We start from the raw sequence: 26617 nt of genomic DNA, 5'->3' as shown, positions 1-26617 counted from the left end.
CAGATAAAACTGAAGTTATTGTACTTGGCCCCACAAATCTTAGAAACATGGTGTCTAAACAGATCCTTACTCTGGATGGCATTACCCTGACCTCTAGTAATACTGTGAGAAATCTTGGAGTCTTTTTTGTTCAGGATATGTCATTCAAAGCGCATATTAAACAAATATGTAAGACTGCTTTTTTGCATTTACGCAATATCTCTAAAATTAAAAAGGTCTTGTCTCAGAGTGATGCTGAAAAACTAATTCATGCATTTATTTCCTCTAGGCTGGACTATTGTAATTCATTATTATCAGTTTGTCCTAAAAGTTCCCTGAAAAGCCTTCAGTTACTTCAAAATGCTGCAGCTAGAGTACTGATGGGGACTAGAAGGAGAGAGCATATCTCACCCATATTGGCCTCTCTTCATTGGCTTCCTGTTAATTCTAGAATAGAATTTAAAATTGTTCTTCTTACTTATAAGGTTTTGAATAATCAGGTCCCTTCTTATTTTAGGGACCTCATAGTACCATATCACCCCAATAGAGCGCTTCGCTCTAAGACTGCAGGCTTACTTGTAGTTCCTACGGTTTGTAAGAGTAGAATGGGAGGCAGAGCCTTCAGCTTTCAGGCTCCTCTCCTGTGGAACCAGCTCCCAATTCGGATCAGGGAGACAGACACCCTCTCTACTTTTAAGATTAGGCTTAAAACTTTCCTTTTTGCTAAAGCTTATAGTTAGGGCTGGATCAGGTGACCCTGAACCATCCCTTAGTTATGCTGCTATAGACTTAGACTGCTGGGGGGTTCCCATAATGCACTGAGTGTTTCTTTCTCTTTTTGCTCTGTATGCACCACTCTGCATTTAATCATTAGTGATTGATCTCTGCTCCCCTCCACAGCATGTCTTTTTCCTGGTTCTCTCCCTCAGCCCCAATCAGTCCCAGCAGAAGACTGCCCCTCCCTGAGCCTGGTTCTGCTGGAGGTTTCTTCCTGTTAAAAGGGAGTTTTTCCTTCCCACTGTCGCCAAGTGCTTGCTCACAGGGGGTCGTTTTGACCTTTGGGGTTTTTACGTAATTATTGTATGGCCTTGCCTTACAATATAAAGCGCCTTGGGGCAACTGTTTGTTGTGATTTGGCGCTATATAAATAAAATTGAATTGAATTGAATTGATGGGTCAGGGTCAGGGTGTGATGCATCAGGGTTGGGGTGACATGGGTCAGGGACAGGGTGAGGGTTAGGGTGAGATGGGTCAGGGTTAGGGTGAGATCGGTGACAGGGTGTGATGGGTCAGGGTCAGGGTTAGATAGGTTAGGGTCAATGTTAGGGTGTGATAGGTTAGGGTTGCGGTTAGTTTGTGATGGGTCAGGGATAGGGTGTGATGTTAGGGTCAGGATTAGGGTGTGATGGGTTAGAGTTATGATGTGAGGGTTAGAGTTAGGGAGAGATGGGTCAGGGTAGGGTTAGGGTGTGATGGGTCAGTGCCAGGGTTAAGGTGTCATGAGTCAGAGTTAGGGTGTGATTGGTCAGTGTTAGGGTGACATGGGTCAGGGTTAGGGTGTGATGGGTCAGATATGTGTAGATATTAGGCGCAAATGCTCCATCTACAGCTCCATCTGGACATACGGTACAACAACATGTGACACTCAGTGTCTGCACTGACTTCATCTAAAACTTCTTTGACTTAAAAAACTGAGATCTAAAGAGACTTCTGATCTATGAACTACAGCCAGACATGCACATGTGGAGTCTGTGTCTTCTGGCTGAGATGTTCTCAAGAGCATCCACCTCCTAGGGGAATATAGGACTACTACATTACCACCCTGACCCAAACACTAGGCCATAGCTGGGCTCTGGAAACAATGTCTGAAATGAGGAACTTTTGACTTGGTGACTTCTACGATTTATGGACGTCACTCAGATTGGCAGCACTGTATCTTACTGTTCTTCACCACAACTACAGTCACATTAGCTACAAAAGACGGCGACAAGCAGTTAGCTTTTGTCATTTGATGGGCGTTCTCAGGGTGTGGCCATCTCATGGTTACTTGGCGTTAATGTCCATAATGTGTTTAATGGAACCAAAGTTTGCTTAATTTTTCTTAATCTGTCTTTGACAGTGCCGTTCCTGTTTTGCCAGTGACATTCGTGCATCGCCAGTTAGCATGCTAACATCTCTGTACAACTTCTTATAAATCACTTCTGAGGTGTTATCTCATTATAAAAACAGATTATAGATTTAGAAGTGTTTCTTTCTTGCTAACGCTTACAAAATGTGAGAAAAAAATGCCACAGAGATTTATGCAGAAATAAGCTGTTCTTGGATTGTTTTGTTCAAGCGAGCAGCCAGATGATGTCATGTTGCCTTCACTCTGATTGGATGTCTCCGTGTCTCAGCATTTTCATAAAATAAACTTCTTGTCTATTTGGCCCCGCCTCGTTGATGGTGTAGCAACCTTTGTCTCTTCAAACACTTACTGTAACTGAAACTGGACGACAGCTCATTGTCTGCTCATTTTTGTACTTAATATTCGCCTACTTAAAAAAACACCTGCTCTTGATTTGGCTCTTTGTCTAATTCTAAAAGCATAACTTTGTCAAATCTGCAGTTATTGAAGTAATACCGTTGCATGCCTATCTACATGGACATGTTCTGCGCAGCTGCGGAGACAAAGTAGGAGTCACGTTGCTTTGTCCTTCTGGTGCTCATTGATCCTACTCAACTCTTTGATCAGTTGTTGGTTCCGCTGGATAGAGTCCATCAAAGTATTCAGTAGCCCGTGTCTCCGACTCATCACTGGTTCTGCTGAGAATTTTTGTTTCCACCTCTATAATCTTGCAAAGGTCAGTCTGTCCACGCCTGATCCATGTCTTTGTTCCATTCAGAGTGGATCTGGTGATGTGACCTGGCTCACATTAGTCCCAAAAGTTTTTACCAGTTCTAAACAAGACTGGTTTCTGTCTCACTTCCTGTCCACACCAGATCAGATTTTTGTACTTCGTTTAAAACCTCTACCTTCATGATATGGTCTTCTATTTCTGGATACACTGAGGGCCCATTCTTCATAATTTGGAGCACACGGTCCAAAGTGCAGGGCACAAGTGCATTTTGGGGAGTGCCCACCTTGACACAGTCAGGTGCAAAGTGCTCGGAGGGACGGAATTTACTGTGTAAGTGAATCATGGGAATGACACCAGTCAGAGCGCACTCTGTCACTGCTGTTAGGAGTTGCATGTGCCTGATATGGTGCCGCACGCCAACATACTGAGAGCTGTGCCATAATATAGTTGTATGCAAAAGTTTGGGCACCCCTAATAATTTTCATGATTTTCTTTTATAAATCATTGGTTGTCTGGATCAGAAATTTCAGTTAAATATATCATATAGCAGACGAACACACTGATATTTGAGAAGTGAAATGAAGTTTCTAGTATTTACAGAAAGTGTGCAATAATTATTTAAACAAAATTAGGCAGTGCATAAATTTGGGCACCCTTGTCTTTTTATTGATTTGAATGCATTTAGCACTAATTATTGGAACACAAAATTTGTTTGGTAAGATCACTGCCCCTTGACCTCCTTACACAGGTGAATCCAATCATGAGAAAGGGTATTTAAGGTGGCCATTTACAAATGTTTCTCCTCTTTGCATCTCTTCTAGTGAGTGGCAACATGGGAGCCTCTAAACAACTGTCAAATGACCTGAAAACAAAGATTGTTCAACATCATGGTTTAGGGGAAGGATACAAAAAGCTATCTCAGAGATTTCAGCTGTCAGTTTCCACTGTGAGGAACATAGTGAGGAAATGGAAGACTGCAGACACCGTACTAGTTAAGGCCCGAAGTTGCAGGCCAAGAAAAATCTCAGGTAACAGATAAACTGAAGCGAAGGATGGTGAGAACAGTAATAGTCAACCCACAGACCTGCTCCAAAGACCTACAACATGATCTTGCTGCAGATAGTGTCTCTGTGTATCATTCAACTATACAGCGCACTTTGCACAAAGAGATGCTGTATGATGCTGTAATGCAGAAGAAGCCTTTTCTGCGTACATGCCGCAAACAGAGTCGCTTGAGGTATGCTAAAGCAAATTTGGACATGCCAGCTTCATTTTGGGTGCTGTGGACTGATGAAAATGAAACTGATGAGATGAAACTATTGATGAAACTAACTAAAATTGAGTTATTTGGACATAACACACATTGATCTCTGCTCTCTTCCACAGCATGTCTTTTTCCTGATTCTCTCCCTCAGCCTCAACCAGTCCCAGCAGAAGACTGCCCCTCCCTGAGCCTAGTTCTGCTGGAGGTTTCTTCCTGTTAAAAGGGAGTTCCCACTGTCGCCAAGTGCTTGCTCATAGGGGGTCGTTTTGACCGTTGGGGTTTTTCTGTAATTATTGTATGGCTTTTGCCTTACAATATAAAGTGCCTTGGGGTGACTGTTTGTTGTGATTTGGCGCTATATAAATAAAATTGATTTGATTTGATAACAAGGGCAGTATGCATGACTGAGAAAGAACACACCATTCCAAGAAATACACTTGCTACCTACAGTAAAATTTGGAGGTGGTTCCATCATGCTGTAGGGCTGTGTGGCCAGTGCAGGTACTGGGAATCTTGTTCAAATTGAGGGTCACATGGATTCCAGTCAATATCAGCAGATTCTTGAGAACAATGTTCATGAATCAGTGACAAAGTTGAAGTTGTGCCGGGGCTGAATCTTTCAGCAGAACAACGACCCTAAACACTGCTCAAAATCTACTAAGGCATTCATGCAGGGGAACAAGTACAATGTTCTGGAATGGCCATCTCAGTCCCCAGACCTGAATATTATTGAAAATTTGTGGTCTGATTTTAAGCAGGCTGTTCATGCTTGGAAACCAGCAAACCTGAGATGTTTTGTAAAGAAGAATCGTCCAAAATACCTTCAACCTGAATCCAGACTCTCATTGGAAGCTATAGGAAGTGTTTAGAGGCTGTTATTTCTGCAAAAGGAGGATCTACTAAATATTGATGTATTTTTTTCTGTTGGGGTGCCCAAATTCATGCGCCAGCCTAAGTTTGTTTAAAAAATTATTGCACACTTTCTGTAAATCCTATAAACTTCATTTCACTTCTCAAATGTCACTGTGTTTGTCTGCTATATGATATATTTAACTAAAATTGCTGATCCAAACAACCAATGATTTATAAAGGAAAATCATGGAAATCATCAGGGGTGCCCAAACTTTTACATACAACTGTAAATATTACCGTTTCTGGTTTTAATGAACTGAACCGCGACAGTGGATTACTGTGGTGTATTGCAGCATTTTTAAGAGGACAATGTCTGAAGTGTGGCCATGCTTTGGTTTCTACAAGGAAGCTGAGGGACTGTTGAAGTTACTGCTTAAGGCGGCAAAACTTCAAATTTCACAGCACGTCTCTGTGACGTTACGCACAGCTTTAGAGCCAATGTAAGCTTATGGTTAGCTCAAAAGCACGATGTGAGGACTTGCTTTTAGGGGAAAAATGCCATGTTTGTTGCATTTTTAGTGAAAGTTAATGTTTAGGTTATGTTTAGACACAGCACAGTGGGAGATGATGCGCGACACGTAGCTCTGTGTGAAGCCCCTCCTTGTTCCTGTAGTGCTAAAGTGTCATTTTTTATTCTGATTTTGGCTCTGATATTATTTTTAACATGAGAAATGTCTCAGTTACAACTTGGTGAAACTATTTCTGTTTGTGCTTTTAGGACATTTTTAAAACATTTTAATAATACAGCAGTAATACTAATAAGCAATACTTTTGGCCAGTAGAATCATGAAATAAAATTTTCACACCGTTATGTCTCAGACTGAGAGCGGCAACATCCAGCGACTTGATGTCATGTTGCTTCTGAGTTTGGTCCACTGAGTTTTACATTCACAGTGTCACACCTGTCTTCATGCCCCCAGTGGGCTTAAATGGAGAAAACATATTTGGGAACTTATTGATATCATTTGACTTTAAGTTGGAAAAATTCTGTCCGTCCTGAATGTCCTTTGGACAAACCTTTGTGTCTTAAAACTCAAGAACTGTAAAACTCTCAAATTCAAAAAATTTTATACATTAATACTGGAAGGTCAAAGCTCTGGATGCCAAAATTCACACATTTCTGCATTTCTAAATGCCTTTTACTGAACTGTGGGCTTGAAGTAGGGGCGGTACATAAGGCCTGAAATGTTCACATTGCCCACCAGATGGTGTCAAAAGCTGTTCAAATATGCAGCAAGGTCTCAATGGTTTTTAATTTGAGAAGTTAAAGAAAAGGTGGACAGACAGCCAAAAATCGACCTTGATTTCATTTTAACACGTGAATAACAGCGATGCTCCGATATACGATCCTGTAACGTTAAAATACGGATAAAAACCATCAGGATTCCAACATTTTTAGAAAGTCTACACGTTTGTGTTTAATTAATGTCCTTTAAGACCTAATGATTTCAGTGCAAAATTACTTAACACAAGCACCCCCCCCCCACACACACACTTTTTTTAATTGTAAGACATTTTTTTAAAGCTGGTTACTAATGGAAGAAAAGCGACTGACAGGTGTTTGATGAAGGAGCTCTTTAACCCTCAGCTTTCTGCTGAAATCATAATTAATTTACAGAATCGTGATGTTATATTTGATGTTATCTTTCCAAGGCATTATTAATAATTAGATATTTCTGGTATGGAACTCATGAGATCAATCGAGTTTACATTTTTGACATGATCAGCTCCATAATTAATTAATCTAAATTAACACCTTGTTTTTACAGCCATAATTCTATATATAGGCCTGAACGGAGATTGAATGACGTACTGTGTGTCAGCTGGAACACAAACCTGATGGAGATGTGAACCTGACAGAGACGTGAGCCTGAAGGAGACATGAACCTGATGAAGATCCGTACCTGACAGAGATGTGAACCTGACGGAGGGGTGAGCCTGACGGAGATGTGAACCTGACGGAGGGGTGAGCCTGACGGAGATGTGAACAGGATGGAGGGGTGAGCCTGACGGAGATGTGAACCTGACGGAGGGGTGAGCCTGACGGAGATGTCAGCCTGACAGAGGGGTGAGGCTGACGGAGATGTGAAGTTGACGGAGGGGTGAGCCTGACAGAGATGTCAGCCTGACAGAGGGGTGAGGCTGACGGCGATGTAAACCTGACGGAGGGGTGAGCCTGACGGAGATGTCAGCCTGACAGAGGGGTGAGGCTGACGGAGATGTGAACCAGACGGAGGGGTGAGCCTGACGGAGATGTGAACCAGACGGAGGGGTAAGCCTGACGGAGATGTGAACCTGACGGAGGGGTGAACCAGATGGTGATTTTTCTCATATGCAGGTAATCGATTCATTTGATAACAGTTTTCACATCATGTTTGCATCTGTGTGCTACATTGTGTCATTTTGAACGTCTTGGCGAGGTAAAACTATTAATCCAACAACCTGCGGCTGTGTGTGATTTATACTGTGATCAAAGTGCCATCACGCTGTTGGTGGAAACAATATGGCACCTGTCATTCAAAACCCTAGGACCTTGAATGTCACCGCTCTCAGAATGGAGGCGTCAGAGGAAACGTTTATGAACAAAGCACAAATTCCAGTAATCCACCACAGCTCCCTGAGGCAGAGCAGCACCTCCTCCTTGTCCACCTGCTCTGATCCACATCCCATCAGGACTGTCCTCAGGCCGGCCCCGTCCCGGTCCTCCTCGCTAGTCAACCCAGAGAAGAAGAACATGGAACAAACCAGAGTTATTAAAGTTTCACATTTTCCAGCTGTTTGACCTTTAGTTTTTAATTCCTTCTTGTTGTGGTTGCATCATCGTGCGCCCTCTGTGCACGAGCAGAATGATGTACTTGTCATTTTAAGAGCGACGTGCTCATGTGTCCACTAAAGCGACACCTGGAGGTTAGCAACGCCGCCAATACTGTGCTGCACACCGTGTGGAAGATAGGGCCCTCAGCTGGGACGTGTTGGGCCAGTTCAGCATTTGTGTGGCGTGTGCAACGCCATCATCAGCTGACGTGAGTCCAACATGTCTTGCTTGTCTCCGGTTTTGAAGCCCACAGAGACATTCTGCTGTTTTCAGATGTGTAAAGTAAATGAAACCGCCTCGTCCTGAAGTGGTAGACATGAGACACTAAGTCCGGTGCCAGTTCACATCAACGGCTCCGGCCTGCGGTTGCGCGCTGCCATTTAGGCTTTTGCACCAAAGCACTTCAGTATGTTTCTATTTAGAAAAATGTCTTGCACATATTTCATGATTTAAAATTCCTGGATTGTAAAAGAAATTCACATTCAGCCAGAAATTCATCAAAAATAACTTTGATCAAAATACACTGTACAGAATTATCGTAAAAATAAAAATCTACGTTGACTAACAGAATAAATCCATCTGCGGCTGGTTTAAAGCACAAGACCACAAACTGCCGCTGTTAAACGCACACAAGACGGCTCAACTTTGCTGAGCCGGCACTTCTGGTGGCCCATGCCCATCCCACAGCGACTGTGGAGTAGCTGGAACTGCTGAGGTCCAGGATCCGCTCATCCTGTCCTCATGGTGCAGATCGGAACCACGATGACCAGGATCACAGTGCAGGCCGCGGCGGCGATCAGTGCGCTGATCTTACACGCTTTGGCCCTCCTGAACTCTGCCTCTTTCCTCTTCAGCAGCGAATTGTAGCCCGGCGTGTAGACGTCCTCCATCCAGTAATCCAGATTGTCTGGGTTCAAGGACTCAGCAGTCTGAAACACAGGATTCAAAACTTCAAACTCAGACCTCACGACTGAACTCACCCAACTTCAACTGAAAATGGAGACAAAAAAGTTCAAGAGATGTGACAGCGCCCCTTGTTTTTTTTTCCCCTTGGAATTTGACATTTTTGTATAAACACATGGGCGGCATGGTGGATTAGTGGTTAGCACTATTGCCTCACAGCGAGAAGGTTGTGAGATTGATTCCCACCTGGTCCTTTCTGTGTGGACTTTGCATGCTTTGCACACTGTGTTAGTGTGGGTTCACACCGTCCTCACACTTCCAAAAACATCCAGGTTAGGTGAAGTGGTGACACTAAACTGAACGTGAGTGTGTTTGTCTGTCTATATGTGTCCCTGTGATAGACTGGCGCCCTCTCCAGGTTGAACCCCGCCTCTCACCCTATGACTGCTGGGATACAAACTTCCTCCCACCCCTGACCCTTGATTAGAGTAAGCAGGTATAGAAAATGAATGAATGAATTATCAGTTTGCTGCGAGTGATGAAAACATAAAACCTGTGAAAGTGTTTGATAACTTCAAACATCTTTAAGGTTAAAGATGCACAGACACACACACATACATGCTTTTGCATGTTGCTGTAGCACTGTGAGTAACAGTTGCTACTCAGTTGTTGTTGACGCAGCACAATTTGCTGTTTGGTAAAGACATTTATTCATATTTGCTTGAAACAGGTGTGAGGACAAATTGCATTTTAAATCTCAAAGAAGCGGCCGAGATGAGTTTCCTCCGCAGGGTGGCTGGGCGCTCCCTTAGAGGGTGAGGAGCTCGGTCACACGGGAGGAGCTCGGAGTCGAGCCGCTGCTCCTCCACGTCGAAAGGAGTCAGCTGAGGTGGCTTGGGCATCTTTTCCGGATGCCCCCTGGACGCCTCGCTGGAGAGGTGTTCCGGGCACGTCCCATTGGAAGGAGGCCCCGGGGAAGACCCCGGACAAGCTGGAGGGACTAAATCTCTCGGCTGGCTTGGGAACGCCTTGGGGTTCCCCCGGATTTGCTGGGGGAGATGTGTGTGGATCGGGAGGTCTGGGCGGCTTTGCTTGAGCTGCTGCCCCCGTGACCCGACTCCGGATAAAGCGGAAGAAAATGGGTGGATGGATGGAAGAAGTTTAAAGTAGTAATGCGTGATGCGTGAGCAATACCTGATTTCCTTTTCCAGTCCATTTCTGCCTTCAGCTGTCCTCCTCTTTCCAAACAAACCCAGTGCTACCAGGCTGAAGATCATGTCCCATTACATTTTTGCCCTTTTATGACACCATCAGCCTTTTTACAATTTCAAGACTCAAGTCTCTACGGTGTGAAAAAGGAGCTGGAAAGGTTGTTTCTGCTGGTCTAACTGATTTTACAGTATTTCAGCAAATCTACAACACAGGTCACGGGCATTCATTGTTGGTTTTCGGCCTTGCCGCTTACATGTAGAAAGTTCTCCAGATTCTCTGAATTTTCTGATTATATTATGGCCTGTAGATGATGGAATCCCTAAATTCCTTGCAATTAAATGTTGAGAAACATTGTTCTTAAACTGTTGGTCTATTTTTTTCATGCAGTTGTTCACAAAATGGTGATCCTCACCCCATCTTTGCTTTCCTTTTGGGATGCTCCTTTTATACCCAATCATGAGTGTCCTCAGTTCCCAAACACTTAATGAGTGTTGTTAGAAGGGAAAGTGATGTAACACAGTGGTAAACATACCACTGTCCCAGCTTTTTTGAAACATGTTGCAGGCATCCATTTCAAAATGAGCAAATATTTGCACAAAAACAATAGTTATCAGTTTGACCATTAAATAACTTGTCTTTGTGGTGTATTCAATTGAATATAGGTTGAACAGGATTTGCAAATCATTGTGTTCTGTTTTTATTTACATTTTACACAACATCCCAACTTCAATGGAATTGGGGTTGTAAACCCCGGTTCAACACTAACATCATCAGAAACTCACTTATCATTACTTGGTATCTGGCTCCTCTACTCACCTCAGTGCAGTTTCTGTGCATTCCTATGCAGCCTTTGTTGATACCTTTGTGTCTGGGCATTTCCACGCCGCTACTCACCTGTGCCTTCTGCTCCTCCACAGTGGTCCTGCATTCTGTCAGCTCTGTGGGAGGCCACATGGCTCCGGTCTCCATTATCACATCATCCTCGTATCCTGGCTCAGGTTTTCCAACATCTACATCCATCCTGGTCATCTTCTATTCACCATCTCCGTTTCTGGTTCGATCAGACTGCGGCTCCCTGTTTCGATGTCAGTCCGATGTGGGTCTTCACGCTGCACGCCTCCTTACACATTTACAATTTGCTTTGTATTTCAGTTTGATCAAGTCTGATACGTTTGGGTTCAGCCGTAACAGGAGTTTCTGGCCAATGTCATGGATCTAGTGGGAGCAGACTGCCAAGGTTTCAACTCTCAGGAAGCATTCCTGGGAAAGCAGCAGTAGCAATTGGAAATCCTATAGACCAGGTCCATACCCTCTCCGAGCAGGTCTCACTTTCACACACACTTATCACAACACTGTCAACAGTGGTGTGACAGTGAGCTGTCACACCAGCTGCAGTACCGCCCACACCAGCCCCACTAGCACCTACACCAGTCTTGGCAGCTCATGCACCCAAGCCACACATTTGTCACCTGGAACCCTTCTCTGGTTGTGTTAATTTATGCGCATCATTTTTGATGCAGTGCTCTCTAGTTTTCACACAGCACATCTCACTGTACTCCACTAACTCCAACAAAATATCTTACCTGATCATTTTGCTCCGAAGGGAGACCCTAACTTGGGCTACTGCCCTCTGAAGCTCTGATTCACCATCCTCCACTCCTGTCCTACTTTAACAAAGGAGTTTAGACTGGCATTTGATCACCCAATGCGGAAGCTCTCCACCTCCTAGCACTTACTGTCCCTCCAACAGGATCACTGCAGTGCCACAGATTATTCCATCAACTCATTGGATCATCCTCCAACCAAAGATCGGATCCTACCCCAGTCCATGATCATGGGGGCGCTTATCTGGGATGATGAGAGAGCTGTTTGGGAAGCTCTAGAATGTCATCCTGATCCCGGCGGGGGACCTCCCGGATGGCTTTTCATCCCACCAAGGTCCAAGGTCCTGCAGTTCTGCCACTCCTCAAGACTCACCTGCCATCCTGGGATCCTCAGGACCTTGGACCTCGTTTGTCATCACTTCTGGTGGCCCACGGTCCAGGCTCATGTGCGGGAGTTTGTCCAAGCCTGTACCATCTGTGCCAGGGGCAAAAATCCTCAACAACATCCAGCGTGACTCCTCCAGCCTTTGCCTGCACCTGGTCACCCCAATCCCATTTCTGCCTGGGCTTTCTCACTGGACTGCCTTCATTCCAGGGGAACACAGTTGTCCTCATGTTTGTGGATTGGTTCTCCAAGGCAGCATACTTTGTGGCCCTACCTAAATTACCATCGGCCCAGGAGACTGTGAACATCCTGGTCCACCATGTTTGATGGCTCCTTAGCATCCCTATGGCCATCGTATCTGATTGAGGCACCCAGTTCACTTCCCGTGGTGACATGCCTTCTGCTTGGTCCTGAGTGCCTCGGTCAGTCTTTCGTCTGGGTTCAACCTCCGGACCAACAGCCAGGCAGAACGGGCAAACCGGGTCCTGGAATCCATCTTATGATGTGTGACATCTTCCCACCTGATTACCTGAAGTACCCACCTGCCATGGGTTGAATACACCCACAACTCCCAGACCTGCTCAGCCACCAGACTCTCAATTCAAAGCCTCACTGGCATACCAGCCACCGCTCTACACCAACCAGGAGGAAGAGCTTTCAGTCCCCTCGGTACAGCAACACCTCAGACATTGCCATCTGTTGTGGAAGATGGCCCATTCCACCCTCCTCCCGATGGAGGACAGGACCATGCAGGCTGGCATCGGACACCAGCCCCCAGCTACCAGCCCGGACAGGAGATGTGGCTGTCATCTGCTGTGAGGCAGCACTGCTGTGATTTGGCTCTACATAAATAGAATAGATTGAATTGAACATGGAGCATTAACCACCTCATTACTGCTCCACTGATTTATTCCTTTATCCAAGACATGTTTCCCAACATAGACAGGAAGCCGACAATCAGTAATAGACAGACTGTAATGCCAGCTCTTGTGACTTTGATACACACTGCCCCCTGATCCTGCCGTGTCTGCCGGTAAGTGGAGCAGAAAGAATGAAGTGAAGGAACGCAGAGAAAATCAAGTTTCAGTAGCCTGACTTGCACCACTGTTTTAGCATTGTTGGGAGCGCAATCTATCATGTGGCATCAGAGAGGCCAAGAGGCAGTACTCCAGGAGGACTGCTCTTCACTTCAGTCAATCAATCAATCAATCAATCAATTTTTTATATAGCGCCAAATAACAACAAACAGTTGCCCCAAGGCGCTTTATATTGTAAGGCAAGGCCATACAATAATTATGTAAAACCCCAACGGTCAAAACGACCCCCTGTGAGCAAGCACTTGGCTACAGTGACAGCAGAGACACTCTGAGTCTATGGCAGGGGATACAAACCATCATGGAATACAAACGCACATGGCAGAACTCCTCCACGGTAGGGTTCCCATGATGCACTGAGTGTTTCCTTCTCTCTTTTGCTCTGTATGCACCACTCTGCATTTAATCATTAGTGACTGATCTCTGCTCCCCTCCACAGCATGTCTTTTTCCTGGTTCTCTCCCTCAGCCCCAACCAGTCCCAGCAGAAGACTGCCCCTCCCTGAGCCTGGTTCTGCTGGAGGTTTCTTCCTGTTAAAAGGGAGTTTTCCTTCCCACTGTTGCCAAGTGCTTGCTCACAGGGGGTCGTTTGACCATTGGGTTTTCCGTAATATTGTATGGCTTTGCCTTACAATATAAAGTGCCTTGGGGAAACTGTTTGTTGTGATTTGGCGCTATATAAATAAATTGATTTGATTTGATTTGAACCTGATAATAATGATACAATAGTCCAGCCTATTACAATAGTCCAGCCTTCACTGGCCCTTAGAAACATGGTGTCTAACCAGATCCTTATTCTGGATGGCATTTCACAAGTTACACGTTTCTTATTACAGTTCAGGTCATATAATGGGTTTGATTTTACTGTCCATTCATAACTAGGCGTGTGGAGCACATTTGTTTTTTTCTCTTTCCCTTTTTGTGCCAACCAATCACAGCTCTTAGAGACTGTGGCATACCTAGCAACATGGGTCAACCCCGCCTCCTCACAAAGATAAAAGTTTCTGTCCACTCCTTGCTCAGAGTTGCTCTCAGACACGTCCTGGTGTCGCAAACCGAATGTCCCCCTTAAGATTGGTCCACCCTGCCTTCACCTGAGCATGCGTCATTTGGGACCACAGCAGCTTGTCCGAGTCTGACTGTCTACACCCAAAATGATCAAAGGAATAACTCAACTCAACTTTATTTATAGAGCACTTACAAACAAGTGCTGTACATTAGGTCATAAAAACAACAAAGCAACCCAACAATAAAACAGCAATAAACAGTGCAAGTCTCATATTGTGTTAAAAGCCAGTGAATAAAAGTGGGTTTTAAGATTGGATTTAAAAACAGACAGTGAAGAGGCCTGTCCAATGTGCAAAGGTAGATCAATCCAAATTTTTGGAGCTGCAACAGAAAATGATCAACCCTCTGAGTGCTCGCTTGGACCTTGGTACCTCAAGAAGCAGCTGATCAGCTACTATCAACCATCAGATGACAAAGTAAAACCTCTTAAAATCATTCTAAAAGCAGTTTTAAGCAGAAACAAGGCAATAATCGGTGACTCGCTACTGACGTTTTGAAATGACCGACGCACAGTGAACGCATCAGCAGCAGCTCGTGTAGCTGTGGCGCTCTGATCACTTTCTCCATCTTTTATGATGAAATAATGCTGAATTTATGTGGAAATGATTGTCGTACAAAAGCTTCAGATATCTGTCAAGATAGATGATGACTGCACTGCAGTTTGAAGCAGAAACGAGATGATAATTGGTGAACCGTGGCTGATGACGCATACGCAGTGAAGGCAAGGAAGACCGATTTTTAGGGGAGACCGTTCAGTTGCCGACACTGTATCACTCTTACGCTAAGAGTCCTTGCTCGGAATCTTTAGGCTAAGTTGGAAGCTCTCTGAGGGGACTCTGAAAATGTTTGTGAATACGGGCCCAGGAGTGTCAGCCCAGATACCAGACAGAGGAATCTCATTTACGGCGCTTGGTCATTACCCAAACTTCATGACCACAGGTGAGGATAGTAGCATAATCGACCTTCTGGCTCAGCTCCTTCTTCAACCCACGATGGTCTGGTACAAATCAAATCAAATCAATTTTTATTTATATAGCGCCAAATCACAACAAACAGTTGCCCCAAGGCGCTTTATATTGTAAGGCAAAAGGCCATACAATAATTACAGAAAAACCCCAACGGTCAAAACGACCCCCTGTGAGCAAGCATTTGGCGACAGTGGGAAGGAAAAACTCCCTTTTAACAGGAAGAAACCTCCAGCAGAACCAGGCTCAGGGAGGGGCATTCTTCTGCTGGGATGGTTTGGGGTGAGGGGAGAGAATCAGGAAAAAGACATGCGGTTGAAGAGAGCAGAGATCAATCACCAATGATTAAAAGCAGAGTGGTGCATACAGAGCAAAAGAGGTGAATAAAAAGAAACACTGGGTGCATCATGGGAACCCCCCAGCAGTTTAAGTCTATAGCAGCATAACTAAGGGATGGTTCAGGGTCACCTGATCCAGCCCTAACTATAAGCTTTAACAAAAAAGGAAAGTTTTAAGCCTAATCTTAAAAGTAGAGAGGGTGTCTGTCTCCCTGATCCGAATTGGGAGCTGGTTCCACAGGAGAGGAGCCTGAAAGCTGAAGGCTCTGCCTCCCCATTCTACTCTTACAACCCTAGGAACTCAAGTAAGCTGCAGTCTGAGAGCGAAGCGCTCTATTGGGGCGATATGGTACTAGATGAGGTCCCTAAGATAAGATGGGACCTGATTATTCAAAACCTTATAAGTAAGAAGAAGAATTTTAAAATTTCTATTCTAGAATTAACAGGAAGCCAATGAGAGAGGCCATATGGGTGAGATATGCTCTCTCCTTCTAGTCCCCGGCAGTACTCTAGCTGCAGCATTTGAATTAACTGAAGGCTTTTCAGGGAACTTTTAGGACAACCTGATATAATGAATTACAATAGTCCAGCCTAGAGGAATAAATGCATGAATTAGTTTTTCAGCATCACTCGTGAGACAAGAACCTTTCTAATTTTAGAGAAATTGCGCAAATGCAAAAAAGCAGTCCTACATATTTGTTTAATATGCGCATTGAATGACATATCCTGATCAAAAATGACTCCAAGATTTCTCACAGTATTACTAGAGGTCAGGATAATGCCATCCAGAATAAGGATCTGGTTAGACACCATGTTTCTAAGATTTGTGGGGCCAAATACATTAACTTCAGTTTTGTCTGAGTTTAAAAGCGTCCATAAAACATCAGATGCCACCCCAATCCGTCTATTGATCTGATGCTCCAACTTCTCTATATACTACTACTACTACTACTAATAATAATAATAATAATAATGATGATAATAATAATAATACTAATAATAATTTTAACAACTAAAATGAATCAGTGTTAAAGCTTAATTGATGACCCATATAAAATATCTTTGCTTAATTTAACTTTTCTGCATAAATAAAGTGGGATGTGAAGCAAAATCTTTTTTTAAATCAGTGTCTAAAGCTCAGGCATAACTGGGTTAATAATAATAATAATAACAACCTTTATTTAACCAGGTAGAAATTCCATAGAGATTGAAACCTCTTTTACAAGGATGACCTGCCCAAGAAAGGCAGCAGCACACGTCATAAAGGACAGGTTAAAATCAACATGAGAGCGTTGGTGATTAAATAAAATACAGTCGTCTTTGTCATAACATTGCACATGATATAAAGTCTCAAGCATATGTAGATTTGGAAACAAAGGCATTGCACAATTGAATCCCATTCACCATCTCGTAAAATAGATCGGAAGGTGTTCAAGGAGGTCAGTCTGGACAGTTTCAGTTTGGATTGGAGAACGTTCCAATTAGAGGGAGCTGAAAAACTGAAGGCATTCTTTCCTGCTTCAGTGCGCACACGAGGTACACAAAAACATAACGTCATTAGAGCGCAGAGCATTAACGGATTTCAGATCTCTGAAGTAAGCTGGATAAGTAGGTTGGAACCAGACCAATAAGAGTTTTCTAAACCAGAATCACCCAATGTGTATAACACCTGGCAAACAAAGAGGGCATGCCCAATTTGGCATACAACAACTCACAGTGGTGGGTGAAGTGGCTACAACCAATGATGAATCTCAGGGCACAATGATACAGCAGGGTGGACAACTGGAACAGGGTACAGACAACTGGATGAAGCACAACTATACACGACATTGGCACAGTCCAATAGGGGCAGGAGGGTAGCAGTTATCAGGAGCTTCAGAGCACTTAAGGAAAAGCATGACTTGTTTCTGTAAACGAAGCCTAGCTTACCCTTAATTTGGCGATCAGGGCCCGTATCCATGAAGCAACTCAAAGTCCCCTCAAAGAGCTCCTAACTTAGCCTAAAATTTCCTGGCAGGAGTCTTAGCCAGCAGGTGTCTGAGAGCAAGTCTGAGCAAGAAGGGGACTGAAACTCCTCTCTCTGTGAGGAGGCGGGGTTGACCCTGTTGCTAGGTATGATGCAGTCCTCTAAGAGCTGTTACTGGTTGTCATGGAAAAGAGGAGGAGAAATAAAAAAGCAAATGCGCTCTGCCTTCCTAGTCACGAATGGAAATGAACTGATCATATAACCTGAACTGCATTAAGACGTGTAATCTTGAGGATAACTTTGTTATGATGATGAAACCCAGCAAAATTAAATGAATTGTTACACAGCCTGAAAATTTTGAACGTACATCATTCACATGCCGATTATTAAAAGTGTGCATGCGTGTGTGCGTGAGTTTATTTAGTACGTTCCTTGTGAGTATATAATATAATTGTAAATACGTTAAAATACATGCATGACAAGAAAGTGAACACTTGTTTCCATTGTGGCCATTGTAAAAATCAAATGACAAAATATATGTAATAATAAAAGAAAATAACGATATTAATAATACTGATAACAATAATAATAATATTAACAGTGTGTATATGATAACAACAACCTCAACAATTTATAAAATACATTAAGCCAGTAAATTATATAATTACGTAAATCAAGCCGGTAGCGGGTTACTGACTCACTGTCATCCTACATACTGAGAATATCTATGCGTTCGTCTGTCTTTTCTGCCATCTCCTCTGCTTAAGACACTCTTAGGCTTCTTAAAGTCCTCCTCACTACTCTTAACCAGTTTGGTGCATTAGGAGCTCTCTTCAGGCTTAGGTGCTTTGCAGACAACTTTCATCTTACCATTGGAAAATTCTAAGAATTCGAGGAATTCTACGATTTTTCTTAGAATAATGTCACTAGGAGCTATTTTTAGCCTTAGCTGCTTCGTGGATACAGGCCCAGGTGTTGTGAAGTGTCGTAGCACGGACCCACAACAGGGGGCGCAAATGAACGGACAATGAATAAACCAAAAGGTACAATTTAATGTTGTGACACTACACAACGAAAAGATACAGAAAATATGCACAGTCAATTAGCACCAGGTGACGTGTGGCAGGCTCGAAGATAGGAGACCCCCCCGACGAGAGAGAAGCCGTACTCCACACGGCTTCCACCACCAACGGCCTGAAGAACACCGGAGCCGCCAAGTCCCGAATCCCCAGGTGGCCTCTGTCCCCGGCTGTCGACCCTGGTACTGCTGGCAGAGAGCAAAAACAGGATGTGTGAGTGTGAGTCCGCACACTCAGTAATACACAGTCCAACACTGATGGGAGGGAGCACCTCCACCTCCAAATCACACACACTCGTGCAGCTCCTGGTCAACCACTTATCTGAGATGGGGTGTGAGGCGAAGCCGTCGCTGTCACACCAAACGCCAATCCTCCAGATAAGGCAACACTCCAGGAAAACGGCTGCAATAGAAGTTCAAGTTATTACACACACAGTGTTAGTCAGCAGAGAAATTACCTCAGGAATGGTAGTCGATTTCTCGGCGAGGAGGTGGAGTTGCAGTCCGGCTTTTATGGTGGTGATGATGATGAATGAGTGACAGCTGGTGCAGGGGATGAATGACAGCTGTCACTTCTTCTAGGTCTGGCGCCCTTTCGTGCTTGGAGCCTGCACTCCAAGCAGGGCGCCCTCTGGTGGTGGTGGGCCAGCAGTACCTCCTCTTCAGCTGCCCACACAACAGGACCCCCCCCTCAACGGGCGCCTCCTGGCGTCCGCCCAGGCTTGTCCGGATGCCGTGCGTAGAATTCGGCCAGGAGGGCCGGGTCCAGGATGAAGCTCCTCTTCACCCAGGAGCGTTCCTCAGGTCCATACCCCTCCCAGTCCACCAGATATTGGAAACCCCGGCCCTTACGACGGACGTCCAGGAGCCTGCGGACCATCCAGGCAGGCTCCCCGTCGATGAGCCGGGCAGGAGGCGGCGTTGGTCCCGGAGTACAGAGGGGCGAGGTGTGGTGCGGCTTGAGACGGGAAACATGAAAGACGGGGTGAATCCGCAGTGAAGCCGGGAGTCGAAGCTTTACTGCGGCCGGGTTGATGATCTTGAGGACCTTAAATGGTCCGATGAATCTGTCTTTCAATTTAGGGGAGTCGACACACAGAGGGATGTCCTTGGTCGAAAGCCACACCTCCTGCCCAGGCTGGTATGTGGGGGCCGGGGAACGCCGGCGGTCCGCATGGGCCTTAGCCCTCGTCCGGGCCTTTACCAACGCAGAGCGGGCGGCCCGCCACACCCGGCGGCACCTCCTGAGGTGGGCCTGGACCGAGGGCACACCGACCTCTCCCTCCACCAACGGGAACAATGGGGGCTGGTACCCCAAACATGCCTCAAAAGGGGAGAGGCCGGCAGCAGACAAAACTTGGCTGTTGTGGGCATACTCGATCCAGGCCAGATGGTGACTCCAGGCCGCCGGATGCGCGGAGGTGACACATCGGAGGGCTTGCTCTAACTCCTGGTTAGCCCGCTCTGCCTGGCCGTTGGTCTGGGGGTGGTACCCGGACGAGAGACTCACGGTGGCCCCCAGCTCCTTACAGAAACTCTTCCACACCTGTGAAGAGAACTGGGGGCCCCGATCCGAGACGACGTCCGACGGTATCCCATGCAGCCGCATGACGTGGTGGACCAGGAGGTCTGCCGTCTCCTGGGCCGTCGGGAGCTTCGGGAGGGCCACGAAGTGGGCCGCCTTGGAGAACCGGTCCACTATCGTGAGAATCACGGTGTTGCCCTGGGACGGCGGGAGGCCCGTGACGAAGTCCAGGCCGATGTGAGACCAGGGGCGATGAGGCACTGGCAGAGGATGGAGGAGTCCCGTCGTCCTCCGTGGTCCGCCTTACCCCTGGCGCAGATGGTACAGGCCTGGACGTAGTCCCGGACGTCGGTTTCCAGGGACGCCCACCAGAAGCGCTGCTGGACTACTGCCACGGTCCTGTGCACTCCGGGATGACAGGACAGCTTGGACCCGTGACAGAAGTCCAAGACGGCAGCTCTTGCCTCTGTGGGACGTATAGTCTGTCTTGGGGCAAGTCCCCGGGCCGGGCTCCGTGTCGGGCCTCCCGGACGTCTCCTCCCGTCCCAGGTGAGGGGTGGCCACGACAGTGACTCGGGGAGGATGGTCTCGGTGGGGGTTCGACAGCTCCGCTTTGGCTTCTTCTTCATGCACCCGGGACAATGCATCTGGTTTTTTGTTCTTGGTCCCGGGGCGTACGTGATCTGGAAGTCAAGCGCCCGAAGAACAGAGACCAGCGGGCTTGCCTGGGGTTCGCCGCTTGGCGGTCTGGATGTACTCCAGGTTCCGATGGGTCTGTGAAACCGGAAGGCAATGACGCCCCCCTCCAGCAGTGTAACCACTCTTCAAGAGCCTCCTTCACCGCGAGGAGTTTCCCGACTGCCGACGTCATAGGTTCCGTTCAGCTGGGGGTCAACCTGCGGGAATAAAAGGCACAAGGATGGAGAACTTTATCAGCCTCCACGCTCTGGGACAGCACGGCTCCTATCCCTGAGTCAGAGGCATCCACTTCAACTACGTACTGGCGATCAGGATCAGGCTGCACCAGAACTGGTGCAGTCGAGAACCGGCGTTTCAACTCCTGGAACGCGGCGTCGCACCGAGCCGCCCAGGTGAAGGGGACTTTGGTGGAGGTCAGGGGCAGTCAGGGGGCTAACTACCTGACTGTAACCCTTGATGAACCTCCTATAGAAATTTGCAAAGCCGAGGAACTGCTGTAGTTTCCTGCGGCTTATCGGTTGGGGCCAATCTCTCACCGCCGCAACCTTGGCCGGATCAGGGGCGACGGAGTTGGAGGAGATTATGAACCCCAGGAAGGACAAAGAAGTGCGGTGGAACTCGCACTTCTCGCCCTTCACAAACAGCCGATTCTCCAACAACCGCTGTAGGACCTGACGTACATGCTGGACATGGGTCTCAGAGTCCGGGGAGAAGATGAGTATATCGTCCAGATATACGAAGACGAACCGATGCAGGAAGTCCCGCAAGACGTCATTTACCAAAGCTTGGAACGTCGCGGGGGCGTTGGTGAGGCCGAACGGCATGACCAGGTACTCAAAGTGACCTAACGGGGTGTTAAACGCCGTCTTCCATTCGTCTCCCTCCCGGATCCGAACCAGGTGGTACGCGTTTCTAAGATCCAATTTAGTGAAAATTTGGGCTCCATGCAGGGGCGTAAACACAGAATCCAACAGGGGCAACGGGTATCGGTTGCGAACCGTGATCTCGTTCAGCCCTCTGTAATCAATGCATGGACGGAGTCCGCCGTCTGTCTTGCCCACAAAAAAGAAACCAGCACCCACTGGGGAGGTGGAGTTTCGGATCAGCCCGGCAGCTAAGGAGTCCCGGATGTAGGTCTCCATTGATTCGCGTTCCGTACGTGAGAGGTTGTACAGTCTACTGGACGGGTACTCAGCGCCCGGGACCAAATCGATGGCACAATCATACGGTCGGTGCGGGGGAAGAGTGAGCGCCAGATCTTTGCTGAAAACGTCAGCAAGATCATGGTACTCCTTTGGCACCGCCGATAGATTGGGGGGGACTTTGACCTCCTCATTAGCCGTAGTGCCGGGAGGAACCGAGGATCCTAAGCACTCCCGGTGGCAGGTTTCGCTCCACTGCGTCACAACCCCAGACGGCCAATCAATCCGGGGATTGTGCTTCACCATCCATGGAAAGCCCAAAATCACTCGGGAGGTAGATGGTGGGACATGGAACACTATCTCCTCCCTGTGATTCCCAGACACAACCAAAGTCACTGGTTGTGTCTGATGTGTGATTAATGGAAGCAGGGTGCCATCTAGTGCTCGCACCTGCAATGGTGCCGGCAGAGCCACCAGAGGGAGCCCTACTTCCTTTACCCATCTGCTGTCCAGCAGATTCCCTTCAGACCCCGTGTCTACCAGTGCTGGGGCGTGAAGGGTTAAATCCCCACAAAGGATTGTTACTGGGATTCTTGCAGATTTGCGGGGTTTTCCCGCGTGCGTGTTATGGCCCACCCTTAGCCCAGTTTCTAAGGACGGGCGTTGTAGTTTGACCGTTTTAGGGCAGTCCTTCTGCATGTGCTCGCAAGAGCCGCAGACAAAACACTCCCCGCGGGCCAGCCTCCTTTGTCTGATATTTGATTTAATTTGGCCCTGCTCGTGTCCATAGCCTCCTCAGCAGGGGGAGCTGTAGCCACACGGAGCTCTCTGGCAGTGAAGCGTGGGGACGACGTCACCTTGTCGGAATCGGAAGGGGGAGGGACGGCTCGTGCCCGGTCACGCCCCCCGGCCTGCTCCCGACGATGCTCGTTTAAACGGTTGTCTAAGCGTATAACTAAATCGACAAGCCCGTCAAAATCCCGCGGTTCCTCCTTGGCCAGTAGGTGCTCCTTAAGAACCGGGGACAGTCCATTTACAAAGGCGGCGCGGAGCGCAACGTTATTCCAGCCGGACCTCGCTGCCGCGATGCGGAAGTCGACTGCATACTCGGCTGCGCTACGGCACCCCTGTCTCATTGACAGCAGCACGTTCGAAGCGGTCTCGCCTCTGTTGGGATGATCAAACACCTGTTTGAACTCCCGTACAAACCCAGTATAAGACGTTAGGAGCCGTGAATTCTGCTCCCAAAGCGCCGTAGCCCATGCGCGTGCCTTTCCTCGAAGCAAATTAATAACATAAGCCACCCAGCTAGCGTCTGATGCGTACATGACAGGGCGCTGTGAAAAGACGAGCGAACACTGCATGAGGAAGTCCGCGCACGTCTCGACACAGCCCCCGTACGGTTCCGGAGGGCTTATGTATGCTTCAGGGGACAGTGGGGGGGTTCGTTGAACGACCAGTGGAACGTCTGATACAGGCCCAGGACCAGCCAGAGGAGTGGCTGCAGCAGCGCCCTGATCGCGCGCTTCCACCCTGGCAGTGAGAGCCTCCACCCTCCGATTAAGGAGGACATTCTGCTCGGTCACTAAATCTAACCGAGCCGTGAAGGCGGTTAAGATCTGCTGCAGCTCACTCAACACGCCTCCCGCTCACGCCTGCGCTCCTGGCTCTTCCATTGGCCGTTCAAACTCGGGTTGACGCCCCTCGGAGTCCATGACGATGGCCGAGAAATCCTGTTGTGAAGGTGTCGTAGCACGGACCCACAACAGGGGGCGCAAATGAACGGACAATGAATAAACCAAAAGGTAACAATTTAATGTTGTGACACTACACAACGAAAAGATACAGAAAATATGCACAGTCAATTAGCACCAGGTGACGTGTGGCAGGCTCGAAGATAGGAGACCCCCCCCGACGAGAGAGAAGCCGTACTCCACATGGCTTCCACCACCAACGGCCTGAAGAACACCGGAGCCGCCAAGTCCCGAATCCCCAGGTGGCCTCTGTCCCCGGCTGTCGACCCCTGGTACTGCTGGCAGAGAGCAAAACAGGATGTGTGAGTGTGAGTCCGCACACTCAGTAATACACAGTCCAACACTGATGGGAGGGAGCACCTCCACCTCCAAATCACACACACTCGTGCAGCTCCTGGTCAACCACTTATCTGAGATGGGGTGTGAGGCGAAGCCGTCGCTGTCACACCAAACGCCAATCCTCCAGATAAGGCAACACTCCAGGAAAACGGCTGCAATAGAAGTTCAAGTTATTACACACACAGTGTTAGTCAGCAGAGAAATTACCTCAGGAATGGTAGTCGATTTCTCGGCGAGGAGGTGGAGTTGCAGTCCGGCTTTTATGGTGGTGATGATGATGAACGAGTGACAGCTGGTGCAGGGGATGAATGACAGCTGTCACTTCTTCTAGGTCTGGCGCCCTTTCGTGCTTGGAGCCCGCACTCCAAGCAGGGCGCCCTCTGGTGGTGGTGGGCCAGCAGTACCTCCTTTTCAGCGGCCCACACAACACCAGGGGGGTTAAAATGAACTTTAAAAGAGAGCTCCGTGCCAATAGTTAATTCCAAATACTTGTAGCTGCTGACTAGCTCAAGAACATTACCTCGGGCAGTTTTGATTGATAGTTTGCTCTGCAAGGAAACAAAAATTAAATATGCATATATAAGCAGGATTCAGCACATAAATGCATCAATATCATAACACGTATCAGCATTTCAACCAGACGTATCATATCAGGTTTCACATTCAAACTGTCTAGAAACATCTTTAAAATCATTTAATTCATGCACCCCGAGAAAGTGAATCCAGGTTTGACTGATTAGATGATTAGAGTTTGTTTGTGTGTGTGTGTGTGTGTGTGTGTGTGTGTGTGTGTGTGTGTGTGTGTGTGTGTGTGTGTGTGTGTGTGTGTGTGTGTGTGTGTGTAAAAAGTAAAATATTGCAGCTGCACAATTCTCTGTAACAACAACATTTATTATTTGAATTCATAACTGCAAAAAGTCCCTTCAGCGGCTCGCTTGTTTTCACTTGGGGTTTTACGCTGGATGCCCTTCCTGATGCAACTCCACATTAGATGGAGAAATGTGGCAGGGGTGGGGTTTGAACCAGGAACCTTACTTTTAACTGTAATACGATGACTTCAGTTTTGTTTTTGGTCTTAAAAGGCACCAGAAGCCTTCTACACACATAAATTCAACACTTTCTGGGATCATTAACACCTTTGATACAACATGATAAAGTTTGCAGCTATTACTTGTTTCATTCCGACTTTGCCTTCTGTGCTTAATGAAAGCTCTGAATGAGTAATGTGTGACATTAAACTATCGGCGTGTTTCTGGATGACTATCTGCTCCTAATGAGATCCATGTGACCTGGGAGGATGATTAATGGCACGCCTTTTTGTCTGATTTCATCAGTACGTATTTTCCAGTTTTGTTGTTGTCATATCTAAGTTTGTCTGTTAGGAACAGTGTTTAAGTTTACTAGATTAAATTCATGCTTCTGTAACACTTTTTTAGTTAGTTTTGTCAGGACGGGCGGCTGCCCGGCACCCAGACCGGACTGCTGGTAATCTCAGACATTAAGACTTTAGAGAATTGTCTTGCGTCAGTGAGAAGCTTGATGTCAAGTAATTTCTTACTTTTAAATTCAGAGAAGACTGAAATGATGGTCCTTGGTCCAGCGAGACACAGACACCATTTTGACCAGCTAATGCTTAACTTAGACTTGTGCGTCATACATCACTATGACAACGTGAGGATTCTTGGGGTGATTTTTTTTTATCTCACGCTGTCCTTTGACTTACACATCAGAGAAATCACAAGGACTGCCTTCTTCCACCTTCATAATATGGTGAGCATTCGTCCCATCCTGTCTATGGCTGATAAAGATACTCTGATCCTCAAAAATTCTTGAAAGGGTAGTTGTAAAACAGCTAACTGATCATCTGCAGAGGAATGGTCTATTTGAAGAGTTTCAGTCAGGGTTTAGAATTCATCATAGTACAGAAACAGCATTAGTGAAGGTTACAAATGATCTTCTTATGGCCTCAGACAGTGGACTCATCTCTGTGCTTGTTCTGTTAGACCTCAGTGCTGCTTTTGATACTGTTGACCATAAAATTTTATTACAGAGATTAGAGCATGCCATAGGTATTAAAGGCACTGCGCTGCGGTGGTTTGAATCATATTTATCTAATAGATTACAATTTGTTCATGTAAATGGGGAATCTTCTTCACAGACTAAGGTTAATTATGGAGTTCCACAAGGTTCTGTGCTAGGACCAATTTTATTCACTTAATACATGCTTCCCTTAGGCAGTATTATTAGACAGCATTGCTTAAATTTTCATTGTTACGCAGATGATACCCAGCTTTATCTATCCATGAAGCCAGAGGACACACACCAATTAGCTAAACTGCAGGATTGTCTTACAGACATAAAGACATGGATGACCCCTAATTTCCTGCTTTTAAACTCAGATAAAACTGAAGTTATTGTACTTGGCCCCACAAATCTTAGAAACATGGTGTCTAACCAGATCCTTACTCTGGATGGCATTACCCTGACCTCTAGTAATACTGTGAGAAATCTTGGAGTCATTTTTGATCAGGATATGTCATTCAATGCGCATATTAAACAAATATGTAGGACTGCTTTTTTGCATTTGCGCAATATCTCTAAAATTAGAAAGGTCTTGTCTCAGAGTGATGCTGAAAAACTAATTCATGCATTTATTTCCGCTAGGATGGACTATTGTAATTCATTATTATCAGGTTGTCCTAAAGTTCCCTGAAAAGCCTTCAGTTAATTCAAAAT

At 46.5% G+C, this 26617-nt stretch overlaps 1 protein-coding gene and 2 long non-coding RNA genes across 3 annotated transcripts in view; 1 reads left to right on the top strand and 2 right to left on the bottom strand.

Moving 5' to 3' along the window:
- The first annotated feature begins 5549 nt into the window (after positions 1 to 5549).
- LOC117502220 lies at positions 5550 to 5720 on the top strand. The gene is made up of 2 exons (XR_004558233.1): positions 5550 to 5581; positions 5617 to 5720. It is a non-coding gene; the product is annotated as an uncharacterized LOC117502220 (long non-coding RNA).
- A 665-nt stretch (positions 5721 to 6385) lies between these two features.
- Positions 6386 to 7363, bottom strand: LOC117501886. Its single transcript, XR_004558115.1, has 2 exons — positions 6917 to 7363; positions 6386 to 6865 (listed from the first exon to the last, which is right to left on the bottom strand). It is a non-coding gene; the product is annotated as an uncharacterized LOC117501886 (long non-coding RNA).
- A 1102-nt stretch (positions 7364 to 8465) lies between these two features.
- minar1 (membrane integral NOTCH2 associated receptor 1) overlaps positions 8466 to 26617 on the bottom strand; it is a 78830-nt gene continuing 60678 nt past the window's right edge. Inside the window, 1 exon segment of the mRNA XM_034184231.1 lies at positions 8466 to 8739. Coding sequence (XP_034040122.1) covers positions 8539 to 8739 — 201 coding nt within the window. The 3' untranslated portion in view covers positions 8466 to 8538.

This window comes from Thalassophryne amazonica, chromosome 2 (assembly GCF_902500255.1).
Source record: "Thalassophryne amazonica chromosome 2, fThaAma1.1, whole genome shotgun sequence".
Taxonomy (NCBI): Eukaryota; Metazoa; Chordata; class Actinopteri; order Batrachoidiformes; family Batrachoididae; genus Thalassophryne; species Thalassophryne amazonica.
Note: the sequence above shows the minus strand (reverse complement) of the source record. Positions and strands in the feature narration are given on the sequence as shown.